At 34.9% G+C, this 16715-nt stretch overlaps 1 protein-coding gene across 1 annotated transcript; it reads right to left on the minus strand.

Moving 5' to 3' along the window:
• Positions 1-1106: 1106 nt before the first annotated feature.
• Positions 1107-16610, minus strand: SOCS4 (suppressor of cytokine signaling 4). Its single transcript, XM_068545235.1, has 2 exons — positions 16512-16610; positions 1107-4491 (listed from the first exon to the last, which is right to left on the minus strand). Exon 2 carries the CDS (start codon positions 4397-4399, stop codon positions 3077-3079), a length of 1323 nt encoding a protein of 440 aa, XP_068401336.1. The 5' UTR covers positions 4400-4491; positions 16512-16610; the 3' UTR covers positions 1107-3076.
• Between the last annotated feature and the right edge of the window lie 105 nt (positions 16611-16715).

The raw sequence follows: 16715 nt of genomic DNA on the forward strand, positions 1-16715 counted from the left end.
AAAGGAGAGGGGGGTTTGGGGGTATTCCTGAAAGCTTCAGAGAGAAATAGAAAAGTCAAGTTTATTTCCTGGTTAGGGCAGGATGATTCCCAAAGCACATTTAAGTGTCTGGTCCAGACTAGCTATTAGTGATCAAGTAGTCCCCTTTCACTGTCAAGGCTTTCCCCTGAGGTAATGCCTAAAGTCTTAATTTTAATATTTTATCATGTTTCTTTTAGCCCCATCCTCTCTCACCAGTAAGTGCCACACATTTCCACCATGCTGAATGCTTTCTCAACTCTGAAATTTACACTTTTCAAACGCTCACCATGTCCAACTTAGTTACAAAATTCATTGGGTTGGCCAAAAAGTTCGTTCGGGTTTTTCCGTATACGATGAAAAACCCGAACGAACTTTTTGGCCAACCTAATATATTTAGATATATTTGTATCTTCCCACATTGTTCCTCTCAAAAATTATACTCATTTACTTACACATAATTTCAGTAATTACATTTTTAATGAGTTAAGTTTCTGAATACCAAATGCTCTTCCAAATGTGTCCACAAGTCACTGAGAAAGGGTTAAACCTTTCTAAATTCCAATCCCTTCATGCTTTAAAAAATTTATTATTACTCTTTTTTTTCCTTCATGGTAAACAATTCCTTTCTCAAATCTTACATTTCTACTTTCCCGATTTCTTTTCTGTAGCAAATACCAAAGGAAAAAATACAAACCGTTTCAGCGTAAATGAGTCTCCTTCCTGCTCTCATTTACTAGATCACCTACTTCAAGGCTATATAAATGGCAGTATTTTGAAAATGTTAACAGCTATCAATACCTTGAAGTTGAAAAAATAAGAAAGCCAGAGAAAATATATCACAAGCAACCAGTTTGAATATACGAAAGGCTACTTAGATCTTGATTTTCATATAAATACTAATTTTTACCATTATAAAAGACAACGTAATATTTCATTTTTCTTTATAAAATTACCTTTTAACAGAATATTCGTTAGCTAGTCATTCCTTAGGTTTTTCTGTATTGATAAAAAGTTATTTTTAAAAGAAAAATATTTAAAACAATATTGTTTCATAGAAACAGAAAGTCTCAATATCAAATTCTGATAAAAAACTATAATTATGGGTAGAGTCTTACCATACTATTAATTTTCTTTCACCAAAGATGGACATTTAGGAAGTGCTATATTGGTAAATAAGATAAGCTTCTCAGTGATCTACAAAAGCGCCACAATAAAGATGAGGTAGTATGAGACTGTCCCACTTTTGTAAAAGGGAAATATCATCTTTAGAAGAGATATTTATCCTGACATTGGTGTTGATATCCTGAGCCTCATCACTGCTAAGAGAGGTGCCATTTTAGTAGCTAACCCTCACTGGAACCAAGACAATCTTGAGATCACTGAGAAAAAATATGCTAGAAGACAATGGTAACAGATTTTCTTGTTTAATTTTGTGATAATTGCTAAAAATTTATTTTAAAGCAATTATTTTTAAATGCCATCTTTATGTTATCAGCAGAACTGCAGGAAAGGGAAATGCTACTTCAACATAAAAGCAATGATACTTAAGAAACATCTATTCTAACGTGGAAACTGAGTCAAATTTCTTTCAATCCAGGTAGAAGCAGCTTCCTACTAGAGCTAAACTACCATCAAGAAATCAATTACTATGATATTAAAAATGCCAACTTGTACAAAGGGGTAAACAACTCACCAGAAGGAATAACTGTCTAAGAAATTTATTATTCACTGATTCTTTAAGAAAGAAGAGTAGGCTATCATTCCATCTATCTTATAACATTTCTAAAAATACTTCCCTGTTCTGGGGATGTTAAATTCAAAATATTACGCCTGGTGCCCAGTATTGTTCAGTATGGCATAAGCCACGTAGCTCTCAAAATGTTTCCCTTTTTTTGAAGCCATACTGAAGACATGCTAGTTCTGAAAATAGTAATAATTATCTGAAACCTGAAGATCAAAACCAATATTAAGCTCCCTGAATACTGGGCTCCATGTTTACTTCTTGAATCTTTATTCAAGCTCAATTTAAAATAATGAAAAACTACCTAGGTCTCTTTGGTTACCAATGGAAATTTGTGGCTGTTTATAAACTGTGGCATCTCTCCAAACTAACAGGCTCAGAGTTTCTAAAAAAGAGCTAAGCAGAAGCAACAGTTCATAAGTAAATACAGAAAAACCTCAGTTGCTTTATTACTTTAGTAACTACTAGTTACTAATAGTGTTATCATTATTTTTAAAGCTTCCAGTGAGAAAGGAACGATACTTATGTTCTGAAGATGGTAACTCTTCCAAGTGTGAGAGAAAGATCTACTCAAGGAATAATAAATGACCATGCCACATTATAGAAGAATAAATTCACCCCCAAAATATCATGTCCTCATTTGATTCTTACTGACCTGATTAATCAAATTTGGTAATTCTGCTTTACAGTTAATATTTAAAATGAAAACACATGAAGTTTGATTTTAAGCCATTTTGCTAACCTTTAACATCCCTATTAGTAAATTATAAAAGTCAATTACATTAGTATGGACTGTAAATTACAACACACTCAGCTTTACTGAAGACTTTTAAAACAACTGAAAAGGATGATGGGGAAACTATATCTTATGTATAGGAATGCCAATGGCATAGGATAACAAAGCATTTTATATGTAAGAAAGGACAGGATTATTTTTAAAGAAAAGTATGAAATACAGATTATTTAACTGTGTTTGCAATGCCTACCCAACTTCAAATATCCCTGGATCATATGCAAATTACAGTTAAGAAAAGAAAAAAATTAAGTATACAGTCTACATAGTGAAAACAAAAACCAAACACCTAGTCAAAAATATCCATTAACTCCTAGTGTGTAACAATTATTAAACAATTATTATTGTTAAACAATTATTGTATCCTAAGAAAAATAAACTGATCTGGAAGTAAAATTTAGGGCATAAGTTTATTTTGGACTTCAACTGCCCCCGTAGAAAAATTCAAAGTGGCATAATAAGAAAAATAAAATATTAAATGAAAATATGTATATAATCACTCCCGTGTTCCTACCCTTTTCCTAGCATTGTTGTTCTGGTGCATCAATCCTGAGTACTCTAACTTTTGATTTATAGTGATATTCTTTCAGATATAATTTCATGGAAGAAGGAATTGGAAGGGCATCAATGCCATCATAAGTTGTACAGTTACAAATAACTGTTCTGCATATATGCTGCAGGGGAAAGGGGAAAGTCCGAATTAAAGGAGTGGATAAAAGTGGTTCGAAGAACATACAGGCACTCGGGTCCTTATAATGCTCTAGGAGCCCAGTAATGTCAGGAGAATGGAAGACACAAGGATCATGTGCATCAAAGCTAAAGTTGTGATTCCACTGTTCAATTCTAGCATGAAGAGAACGACTATAGCGTCTAAAACTAACGGAGAATAAATAGTCTTCCTGTGCTGAATCTCGCAGTAAAAAGGTACCCTCTGGTTTTCCGTCTAGTAGAGCTTCAGCTGCATATTTATCCATAACGCCCCAGTAACATGGATTATTATTGATCTGAAGGAGGTCTGGTACAAGACAGTGGACATAATCAATCTGGGTATGGTACTTAGGAGGTGTTTCCAGTTGCAGGATTTCTTCATCAATTTCCCATTTGGGTTTGTTTCTTTTCCTGGAACTTGTGCAAAGTGTTATAATTTCATCATCTGAATCCATATCACTATCTTCTATACTGTTATTTGAAGCCAGGTTCATTATAGAGCCAGTCCCAGAACCACCTCTACCTGAAGAATCATTATTGGTTATGACACAGGGCTGAACACTGGTATGTGAGAAGCAGTTGACCTCTTCCATGTTTCTTCGTTGTTTTAGTTGACCATCCCTCAATTCAGTCTGAGACAAGTCTGTGCTTACCCATTCATCTGATTTGGGACTTATAGGAGCAGTGTGTCGTTTAATAAAATGCCACCTAAAGGCTAAATCTGATCGAGGTGGAAAAGGACACTTATCTAACATGAGTTCACTGATATGAATTTTTCTTTTAGACGGAAGCCCTGAAGAGTGCCGACTACTACAATTCTTTATTGGAAAACACTGCCCCACAGCATCTTGCAGTTTCTGTTTAAGAGATCGGCCTAAAAATCTATGCCCACAGGAATGATCTAAATCCAACTCGATAGATGAACAGCTGTGCTTCCTTTCTTGGCTCCTTAAAGGAACTTCAGTTTTCTCTAGAGCACTCACTGTTTCAGCATCTGAACAACTTTCACTCTTTTTTGACCAAGATAACTTCTTTCCACTCCATACATAACCATCCTTTCTGTCAGCACTTCGACTCCGACTAGTTTTGGGCCTTACATCTACATTTTTACTATTACTTTCATTATTTTCTGCCATTTTAACAAACTGTCCACAAATTCCAGTGTTATAAATACTGCTCTTTCAGTTTTTCCGGTAGCATGTTTCTTCTGGGCACTTTCTGGATATATCTAAGGAAAAAAAAGATCATTAAACGTTTGTCATTAACATTGTACAGATTATATATCAAGCCCCAATTATACATAAGATGAAAAGATAAAAAAAGATAATTAATACATTAAAAACAAACTACTGGAAATGTTGGAAGGCAGTTCCAAGATATTTTCTTCCCACTTAAATAAACTACTTTACCTTATGCTAATAATTCCATAGTGCCATGGAGTCAAGAATCTGAGTTCTTTTCCCACAGCTAGTTTCGATGTGAATCAAAAAAGCTAAGCATCCTCTCAGCCAAAATATATGTCTGAAATGTGAACAATTTCTGGTTTTGAGGTACATCTTATGCCAATCTCTCCTCCCCTTATTTTTTAATTTCACCGCAGACCAGGAAATTCTTTGTTAAGAGATGAGAAACCTATGAGCTGGTGTTTGATGACCACTACCCTCCTTCTCTCTCCTTGTTTTCTTTCCTATTGATTGAAAATACGAACAGTTTTAAGTTATAAAAGCTGTTAAGAATTTATTAAATAAATAATCACCACTGAATAGTAGGAATGTCATGCAAGAATTCCCAATGCAATTTTTGTCACTCATTTAAATATTTGGTCAACTTCACTATCAGTCTAGGCAGTTTGTAGAAAATTTGGAATTGGATAAAAATTTGTTATTTTATACACACACACACTTCCTTATATTCTTCTTGATAATTTCAAAAAACAAGCAGATAAAGTTCTATAGGACAATGCCTTTCCTATGAAATTGGCTAGATATACTAGAATTTATAATGTAAATAAAGTTTTATTAAGACTAATAGTAATGATTGGTCATAGGTAGAAACTACTTAACTATTCTTAGATGGAAAAAGATTTAAGCCCAGAACTGGGGGGAGGGATTCTATAATCTCAAATATTTTACAAGTGAAAGTTGAATTTTGAGACTGAGAAAATCAGTTGTACTCAACATTCTGATCATGATTAAGCTTCTGATTATATCAGAGGAACATTAACAATCCCAACAGTCAAGTAAATGTTTAGAGCTATGTGAATCTATTTTCATAGCAGTAGGGTTTGAAACAAGCATCTGCAGAGGCAACTATGATTGGGAAGTGCTTAAAAGTGTGAACTAATGATACAGGCTTGCCATATAAAGTACCCCATTACTAAACAATGAATAGCATCGGGTGATTATATTTATTATTTTGATTTAGTGAGCTCACTGGTACATAATCATTTAAAATCCACAGGGAAAAAATATTTGAAAATCTAAATTTGAAAGAAACATCATCACTTAGTATACCAAAATTATATTCAACAGCATGTCTTGGTTGTTCATTGACTAAATTCCACTGAACAAACATAAACAGGCAGAAGCTACAAAGTAGGCTGAAGAAAATGAAGAGTCAGTGATCAGAAGAGACGCTTGTTACTAACAGCTTACACTCATATTTTTCAAATAAAAAAATAAAAAGGAGCCCCAAGCAGATATTTTTTTGTTAACACTACATACTTTCAACTTTTTTATTCAGCATAATAATGTGAAAAGTATATCATGTAAGGTTTAAAATACCTGGTGTTTTTATTTACTTTAAAAATATCAAAATAGCAGATTATTAACTCTACGATCAACTTTACTCCACTGGGTGTGAGCATCTTCATCTTCCTTTATTTCTACATCAGAGCTAAGTCTGTACCTCTGCTCTCTCTTTTTTTTTTTTAAACATCTTTATTGGAGTATAATTGCTTTACAATGGTGTGTTAGTTTCTGCTGTATAACAAAGTGAATCAGCTATACATATATCCCCATATCTCCTCCCTCTTGCGTATCCCTCCACCCTCCCTATCCCACCCCGTACCTCTGCTCTTGATTACATTCCCACCTTTACCAGGGCCTGCTTCCATTGCTAGCTCTTAACTTCTCTCTGCCTTCAAAAACAACCAAGTCTCCTACAAACTCTTTTAGTGATTCCAATGCTTCCTTTAGTTATAATTGCTGCTTTCCATATTAAATTTCTTAATGAGTAGTATAACTTGATTTCCTCTCAAAAAGAAAATAGTTTTGTTTTTCTCTAATTATGAAAGAAATAATGATCCAGTTTAAAATGGCTATGTGAAAATCTTTTTGCTCCATCTTTCTCTCAGAAGTCAGCCCAAAACAAGGGAAAATGAGAAATAAAAACAAACCTCATCTTCAATGAAACTAGCAGATATCTATAACCTGAGTGACAAAATACAAGGACAGAAAATGAACAGAGGAGCAATGACTGACTCAGCAGCGGAGAGGAAGGTGACACCAGGCACAAAGGCAATGTTGATGAGAAGCAAGCCAACAGAGCAGGCAAAGTCCAGGACACCCAGAGGTACCAGGTGCTACAGAGAGTATGGATGGAGAACAGGGCAGAAAATGGGGAGGCAGGTTGAAAATTTGCATACGTGCAGTTAGATCTCTCTGGTTGTTACTCTCATACTTAGAGGAGATGGGAAATTTATCAATGTTATTTGGAGAAACTGAACCAGAGAGGCTCAGGACTTTGGATACTAGGCATGGTGAGGACAGATGGGAGGCTTGGGACTAAAATCAGAAAGAAAATTCCCTGCTCCCTTCTTCCATCCAGCTTCTAGAACTCCAGCAGCCAAACTTACACCTCCTAATAGGAGACTGGAAGATACTATGCTGGAGAAACAGAATGGCCAAAGAGAAGAGACCTATAGATGCTGATAACTGGAAATCCTCCAATAAAAAGCTGGAGGGCCACCCCAGCATGCTGTGAAGCTCATCCATCCATGAGCCCAGCCTACTTACATAGTGCTTTCAGGCAGCACTGTTGTGCTTCATTTACTCTAGAATATGACAGGCCACCAGACTTTTGAGGAAAGCCTCTAAAATAAACAAGCGACTAAAACAAAGAACTTGGAGAAAAAAGTAACCATGAAAGCAGCAGGAAATAAAATAGATTTCTTCCAAGTTAAGAGACTATATTATACCAATGAATAAAATGAGGTAGGGACAATCAGAGAATAAGAAAAATTTGGAAATTAAAACCATGATTGCAGGAAAAAAAATATTCAATAGGAAAGTTGGAGGTAAGCTGAGGAAATAATAGGAAAGAGGAAAAAAATGGTTAACTAGACAGAGAAGATAAGAAAATTAGAGGATCAATACAGACACTTCACAGAAAATAACAAAATGGAGAGGGAAATTATAAAAGAAAATATATTAGAAAATTTCCCAGAACTGAAGGACATGAGTCTCCATACAGAAGGAGCACAATGAGTGCCCCACACAAGAGGAAATACACACGAAGTTACATTATTCTAAAATGTTAGAACCTTAGAGATAAAGAGGTGATACCAAAGTCTTCCCACCTTATAGACAACAATACTATAAGTACTGTATGCTTATAAATCTGTTAAAGAGAGTAGACCTTGTGTTAAGTGTTCAATCAATCGATTTATGTATGTAACCCAGCCAAAAAAAAAAAAAGCCTTCCTGAGGGAAAAAAGTCACAAAGGACTGTAAATAAAATAGCATCTGTTTTCTCAACAGTAAGTAACAGTGGAAGCTAGGGGATAGTTTCCAACCTTGAAGATAACCAGCCTAACAATCAATCAAATAGGATAAAATAAAGAAATTTTCAGACATGCAAAGTAACAACAATTTTACCTCATATTGGAGGATGTGCTCTTCTAAAATTAGAGTGTAAACCCAAAACAAATGGCATAACATAGGAAACAAGGTATTTAACATATGAGAAAGGAAATGTGAATTCCTGGGATGATTCAGAAGGGAAGTTTCCAGACAACAGGGTGTTTGGTGCTGCTAGAGAGCAACTAGTTCATATAACCACATAAGGACGTAAGGCTCTTTGTGTAATAAGAGAATGGAAAGAGAGTAAGGAGACTAAAAGAGAGGTAAATCCTCATCTGTCAGAAGAGGAACTCAACCAATAATGTCTAATAATTGACGCATCAAGAGAGAAGTATAAGCATATGATTTAGAAATGTGAAGATAAATATCAGAGAAACAGAAATTATGAAAGTAGAAGCCTTTGAGATGGGTAGGAGAGGAATGCAGCATTTCTTAGCTTATCTAAGCTTTTCAGCTTAATTTAACTTGAACCTATGTACACATATCATTTTGATGACCATAAATAAAAATAACAGTACTTTATACTCACTGTGAAAAATTCAAATTTAAAGTTATGAAGAAAAAAGTAAAAACTATCCATAGTCCTACCACCCAGCAGTAACCATTATAACATTTTCAGTATCTCTGTACATGTACATGACAAGGATGCAGTTCCATAGCACAATGATGGCAGGCATTAGAAATATAGTTTGAGTCCAGTTTATTTTGTACTAGCCATATGACCTTGAAACCTCAGTTTCTTCATCTGTAAAAGGGAGATACTGATGCTATCTATTTCATTAGGCTGGTGGGAACTAAATGAAATAATGTATGTGAAGTATATACTTAGCTCAGATTCTAAATGTACCAAGTGTACAATAAAGTTTAACATATTTTTTCTTTTTTAAAAAAAGAAACAGATATAACATATGTTTTATTATAGCACCCACGCCAGTTTTATAGAAATAGTTCATAAAGGAAGAAATCACAGAAATACCTCTGTCTCTAGCCCATGCTAACTATTAAGTTTATAAGCAAACATAATTTTCAGGATGATAACTAATGTTTCAAAATAAAAAAGGATCGATACACTAGATATAGCTGAAACTCAACAAACCATGAAGCTATAGAACAATTTGACATTTTCCCTCAGAGAACTGATTTCCAGCCTTACTCTATACAAGTTTACATGCTAACATAACAGATTTACTTTAGCAAGGCTTACCAACTTGTACATAATAGGTAGCAATCCATCAAGTATCTCTGGATTTTAGGTTAATTGTTCTTACATACGCTAATGCTACAGGGATCCATAAAATAAAGCAAAAAATGCCATTGCCCTAGATGAATTTTCCATACATTTACCTGTACTTAAAGAGTTAATGCATAGAAAATCTTCTTCTGACTGGTTATCTTTTTGTACCTAAGAACTACAGCCTTATATAAATTTTACATAGCATTCTTGTGATAGAAAACTGAGTTCATGCTTCAGAAGTCCCACTTTTATAAACTGTTATGGTAAAAAACATATTTGGTAAAATATACCGCATCACTATATGGGCCAGAATGTCACTTAATGTTGTAATCTTCAAAGTAGGAAGAAAATTTAACTTCTATTTATACTTGTCTAAAAATTAGAAAACTTAAAATTTATGAATATTGAATATATGATTGACAATGTTCCCATCACTCATTGTGAGATGGTTATTTGTCTGATAAGGTGCTATTCCTGAGGGAAGAGTGGGAGCTCCAAAAAGCTAAGGACTTGATGGCAACCCTCTCCATTTCTTTGTGTACTTTTAGTGCACCGCAACTGATTCCATGTTGCTGGAATACATTTGTGGATTATATTATCTTACGTAAGAGAATCTTTACAATACTTTGTAAATAGACATGATCACAGAAATTTTATAACACACGAGGTTTGCTAGTTATCTCAGGGCAAAGTACTTAAGTTGCTGAAATTTTAAGACAAGTTATGTATTTTTCTTTTACAAAATGACAAGTGTTCTAAGTTTGATGACCTTTATTGGGATAATAAGTTGCTCTGAGAAGCTACTTAGCAGATACATTAAGAAAAAAGGCAAAACAAAACATTTAACTGGTCTCTTCATGGTTCAGGTAACTTAAAAAAAACACTTATGCTATGGTGAGATCTTTTTAGAAAAAAAGATATTCAGAATTTCCTTCACTATCACATGATTTTATTATAATAATGATAAAAATGCATCATGCATATAACTCTCGCATCTTTACACTTTAAACAGATGGCAAAAGATCTTCTAATCTCTTCCAAAAGTTGCATTAAATCAAAATTCATAAAATTAAAAAAATTCAATCACATTGCTCTCAATAAAAATAACATTATTAATTTTTAAACATCTTTATTGGCGTATAATTGCTTTACAATGTTGTGTTAACATTATTAATTTTTAGTGAAAAAATTTTTTTATTTTTAAAGACTAAAAATGAGTTTTAAAAAAGTGCTTTTGGTGTCTTGCCTATACATGTAAAATCTGAATGTTAAAAAAAAGTGTAAGGTTCTGAACCTGAATGAGTCCTTTCAAATACCCTATCATTAATTGTTGGAATTTTATACAAACTTTGTAGAAATGAAGTAGAAGATGAGATACAAAATGGAAAAAAGTGACTTTAATACCATCTTTATGTAGTATAGAAATCAACGATGATACTTTGAAAAGTGTTCACAAATCAACAATCTTTGTCAGTAACTGCAAAGAAGCTCTTTTTTTTTTTTTAAAGAGGATGAAAGAATCACTTGGGAGAAAGTTGCTTTGACTCTTGATTCAATAATTAATTTTTTATGAAGTCATCTAAGTTACAATGCCCTGGGGAATACACAGTGACTTTTTAAAATTGTTATTTCTTAATGAGCAAGAGGCAAATGTCTAAAGCAAGTTTATTTAAACCTTTTTCAAAAAATCAAGTTCTTGGATTCACTAGCCATTTGATCCCAGGTTCTATAATCAATTGCACTGAACAGTGATAAAGGAATGAATACCCAATGTGACCCTTCTATGCTAACAACAGATTTAAGTAACATTTAGTTAGTACTCTTGAATAAGGTTGGGAAGGTGATTTTAATTCAAATTCCCATTGAAAACTTTTTTTAAAGCCAGTAATTAAAGGGTTAAACTTCATTCATCTAGAAACTTCATTGTATTCTCTATGATGTTGGATAATAGAGCATTATTGTACATATTAATCATTCATTGAACTACTGTGTCTACGATGCTGATGTCTACCTAAGGCCAGAATTCATGTAAATATGAAATTTGATGTTATAAAGAATAATTTACTATACTACAAAGAATTCACAAATAAATTATTATTCTGGAAGTTATTGAACCCTGGGAATTTCCTTATCCAATCTGTGATTCCAAAGTGTACCTGCCATTATGTGTCCCCAACTCCTTGAATGCATTCTGGTCATAGTGCATGTTATCTGAATTGGATTCTGTGGGTTAGAGCCCTTGATGTTTGATCATCGCCTAATATTTGAGTCGGATTCTACGGGAACACTTAAGAGTCCATGAATGGAATATACTGGATAGTACAAGATAGGTAAATTCCTCGGAATGTTAATGAAAAAACATAAAAAATGGGTTTGTTCAAATGAGAAACATCTCTGAACTATAAAGTGTTTTTTTCTCATTACGAAAGCAATAGAGGTTCATTTTCCAGTAAATATTTTAAAATATCTCCTTTTTCATGCTACCAAGCCATGGCTCTTGGGACTTAACTGGATTTATTTGGGAAAACAAACAAACATAAACACACACACACACACACACACACACACACTGATTAGCACCACTACACCCTTACTTCCCTTCTCCAAACTTTCTCCACTTACTTTCCTAATTATATTTTGCTTATGTCAGTGTCCCCCAATTTGAACTCCTGTGTACACTAGTGCTAAAAGATGTTAATATATACATGTTCTAGAGAAACAGAGGTTTCCTTATTAAACAAGTTCGGGAATCACTTCCCCTCTGAAAGATTACAAGGCACCTTTAGCAAAAGGTTCCAAGAGGTCCTTCAGTTAAGAAACCTGCTTAAAGCCACAGTTTCCTTTATTTAACTCATCATAGAGCCGTTCTGTGGAAGAAACTGTGGGAGAAACATTAACTTGGGCTAACATTAAAATAAGTGTACATTCCCTGAGCATGCTAGCTAAAGATAAAGAGAAATGTCTAGGACCTGTCACTGAAGAGGGTTAATTTAGTGTGAAGAGGGAACAGAAAACTAAGAGCTGGCACTATAAACTTCTAAAAGCGCAAGAACCAGGACTTCCCTGGTGGCACAGTGGTTAAGAATCCACCTGCCAATGCAGGGGACACGGGTTCGAGCCCGGGTCTGGGGAAGATCCCACCTGCCGCGGAGCAACTAAGCCCATGTACCACAACTACTGAATCTGTACTCTAGAGCCCACAAGCCACAACTACTGAAGCCCGCCTGCCTAGAGCCCGTGCTCTGCAACACGAGAAGCCACCGCAATGAGAAGCCCACGTACCGCAATGAAGAGTAGACCCCGCTCGCCGCAACTAGAGAAAACCTGTGCACAGCAATGAAGACACAACGCAGCCAAAGATAAAAATAAAATAAATTTATTAAAAAAAAAAAATTAAAAGCGCAAGAACCTTAACAGAATCTTAGAAACCAGACTATTTAAGATATTCGATTGTGGCTCTTAGAGAATAAACTGGATTGTACAGATGTGCTTCTTCCTTTCAATTTGTAATTTTTTAATTATAAAAATAATATATGCTCATTATAAAATATATGGAACATTCAGAAAAGTTCAAAAAGGAGGAAAAAAACCTGTAATTCAATTACCTAGAGGCAATCAAGTTAGACATTTTGGCCAATTTCCTTGTAGTCTCTCTTTCTATGAGTGCAATTTAGTCTAAAGAGGAAATTTTTAAGTTATAAAGATCTATAAAAAATTAACAATCTAGTTTTTCACTATACCATATTTAAAAATGAAGCATGGTACAGATGAAACAACAGCATGAGTTGCTAAATCATCAAACATGATTTAAAATTTAGACTTTGTCACTTACTAGCTATCTCTCCTGATTTTTAGAATCTCATTTAGCTTCAGTGTTCACATTGTTAAATCTGGATACTGTCAGCTGCCCCAAGTTTTTACTGCCAGGATTAAAATCTATGAAAGCAGCATACATTGAGCTTAATGAGAATACATACTATGTTCTGTAACACGTTCTGTCTTCTCAGAACCTTCCATGTAGAATAAGCTAATTTCTAAAAATGAGAGATGGGAAAGTGGCAAAATTAAGGAAAAAGAATGAAAGGAAACAAAGGCTACATATAGGGCTAGAAAATCCAGACAAAAACATATCTCAAAAACCTGAGGCTGAGGATGCTTTGGCATTTCTGAAATATCATAAAGCACTTTCTATTACTCCTGATACTAAACATGTTCTTTTAAAAAGTGTTTTTAAGCTTTAAATTCTTGAAAAGTAGTATGGGTGTAAATAACCAAACTTAATTATAAAAGTTTGTAATTTCTTACAAGCTAACTTAGTAAATAAACAGATTTCAACAGAAATAGTAGGCAAAGTTTTTTTTAAAAAAACTGATCATAGATTATTCTTTTCATAGTTTTATGATAACTATGTATGATTACATTTAAGCTTGGGTTAACAAGTTTTACCTACAAACTAGCATAATGTTATTCTAGAATTAAATAAAATTGTTCTCATGTTCTGATAAAACTAAATTCTAAGTTTTATGGCAACAGTTATGACTTGGAGAGGCAGTATGGTAGACTACTTGGATCAGAAGTTAATAGACCTGGGTTCTATTTCTAGTTCAGACAGTTGGTTAGGTGTGTGACCTTGGACAACTCACAACCTTTCTGAGCCTTGGGTTTTTTCATTCATAAAACAATGATAATATCTGTCTCACTGTGGTAAGGATCCACTGCCACTGTAACAACACAAGAGTCAAATATTAGAAACTGGGATAGGAACTGGGTAGGTTGAGAGTAGGACTTTCCTGTATTCCCTTTTATACCTTAGAAAGTTTATACATGCACAAGTATTATTTACCCTAAAAATAAATTAAATAGGCTGGTAAGATTCAGGACACTTTCAGAGATATAAAAATCTTCAGATTTCTAAACTGCCTTCAATGTTTTTTTTCAATACTCTGTTCTCAGTTTTGTTATTACTCTCTTCTTCTAGCCTTATCTTTTATAGGATTAATAATGTTTACATCAAATATCAATACATATTTTATTAAAAAGGAATTTTAAGAACTCCTCTCATAAGGCAATACTGATATGCTTCCTGGATAAACTAAGATTATACGTCATTATTATTTATATAGATAATACTGCCACAAGTAGAATGGTAATATATTCATGCTTTCTCACCCTACTGTCCTTGAGAACAACAATATTTGTGAGCCTAAGGGTACTAAGCATGGTCACAACAGACAAACGGTAACTAACCTTCACTGCAATTGAAGCTGCGACCTTGGCATGATTTTCAGTGAGTCCATTCAGCTATCCACTCCTATGAGACATGTACCTGACAGCCACATTGGTGACGGACAGCTACACTGGTTTCTTTTTAAAAGCTATATTATCTTAAATAACCAGGCAATTTAACTAAGATTTAAGTTATACATTTCATTACCACACTATTGTCTTGTACATATTATTTGAATGTCTGTTTCCCTCACCAAGATCATGAATTCACTGAGGACATTAAAATTTGTCTTTTTAAAATCTGACTGAAACAGAAATGGACACGTGAAAACATACTGGCAAAAGCAAGAATACATCTTTTAACATTTGAAAAAATTTACTGGATAATGATTCAGACAACTCCATTTTAAATGAAACCATTAAATGCCCACCCAAAGTACCCCATTAATAACACAAGACAATTAGTTTTATACATCCATGAGTATCTTCTATATACTATAACAATTCTATGGAAGAAGGGGTCATCTTCATTTTAGAGATGAGGAATCTGACATTCAATAAAAGTAAAGAAGTATATTCAAGGTCACACGAGTAACTGTCAGAGTCAAAATTAAAATCTAGGGTTGTTCAACTCTAAGGCCCTAGCTCTTTCCATACATGTGAAATTTGTAAAAAAAAAACCCCAAAAAACAAAAAAACAAAACAAAAAACCCTATGAGTCAAACGTGTTCATTGCTAAAGCAGAGTGAAAGGAGAGAAGCGCAAACACCATTCATAGTTTTAAAGTCACATGGTGTTACATATTTTATAGTTACGGCATTTTATAGCTATAAATCTTGTTCCAAATTGGCAGATTCTTCTTATGCTGAGCTCTGAAAAGCACTACACTGAAATCTCATGATGATTTATTTGATGTATTATCGGACTTCTTCTTGAACCCGTCTATCCAGTGATAATTGGATTTAAAAAAAATTAGAAATCAGTCTATCTAAACAACGAATGCTCTCCAAATAAAATTAAGTCACGCGGAAAGAATCATCTCAGGTATTTTTTGCTCTTGTGGGAAATCAAGGATAGGTTGGTTATTTTTCCACAAATCCCAAGTTCTTTTTCAGCCAATCACTCTTCCTCTTCATTCACGTACCAAACCTCAGTGTCTAGCAAGCCTATTTGGAGCCCTAGTACTCAAAGCAACACCCTTCACAATGCCACCACGGTAAGAACTATACCACGGTTTGTCTAAATGTGTTTGCAACTTTTCCCAATGGAACTAGACTGAAAAACAATGGGGAAAACTCTACAACAGAAAAACGTTTCTCTTATGTCATAAACAAGTTCCGATTGAGACTAGAAGGTGGGTAGCACGAAAAATATCATTGTGAAGGTTTTAATCAGAGACCGGTCTCCCAACATGGAGAACGTGAAGACCCAAGCAGAGGATAAACTTAATGGCCAAGACCTTAGCAAAGACTGTAAGGATCGAAGGAAGTGTTCAACAATATACTTTAGTTCTAGCTCTTCTTTTATATCTAAGTATGCACTTCAGTGAACTTTAGGTTGGGTTTGAATAGGGAAACCCGAATTACTTTCTTCTTAAGGGATATATGTAAAATGTCCTATAGAATAAGCATTAATGTACACGCCAGACCTCCAGGAACCATGAACTGAGATTAAGTCTTCCCTCCTTTACCGGTATAGGAATGACAACATGAAGGCGCCAAGGATGCCAAGATTAAAGGCTTGAGAAGGGTCTCGGCTTCCTTTTCTCGAAAGAACATGCCCAAACATCTCGTTCTCTAGCCGGGTCCCAAGGAGGGGCTGGACCCGTACGGGGACCCGGATATGGCTGCCTGTGAGGAGCGCCCGGAAAGTAGAAGCAGACCCCGCTGGGCAAGGCCAAGCAGCAACCACCCTTCCCCCACTCACCTCTCGGAGCGCAGTTTAACTGGGGCTGTCCGAGTGACTGCCGCCATCACCACCGCCATCACTCTGGGTGCTCGCTAAGCTGGAGAAGGGAGACCCAACCACTCCGGCACCTCATGTAGGTCCTCTAAGGCGGATGCCCGTCTGCAAGCCCCCACCCTTCGGTGCGGGGTTCTCATCTCAGACGTCGCAGTCACCGCCTCCACC

The sequence above is a fragment of the Eschrichtius robustus genome, chromosome 1, assembly GCF_028021215.1.
Source record: "Eschrichtius robustus isolate mEscRob2 chromosome 1, mEscRob2.pri, whole genome shotgun sequence".
NCBI classification, from domain to species: domain Eukaryota; kingdom Metazoa; phylum Chordata; class Mammalia; order Artiodactyla; family Eschrichtiidae; genus Eschrichtius; species Eschrichtius robustus.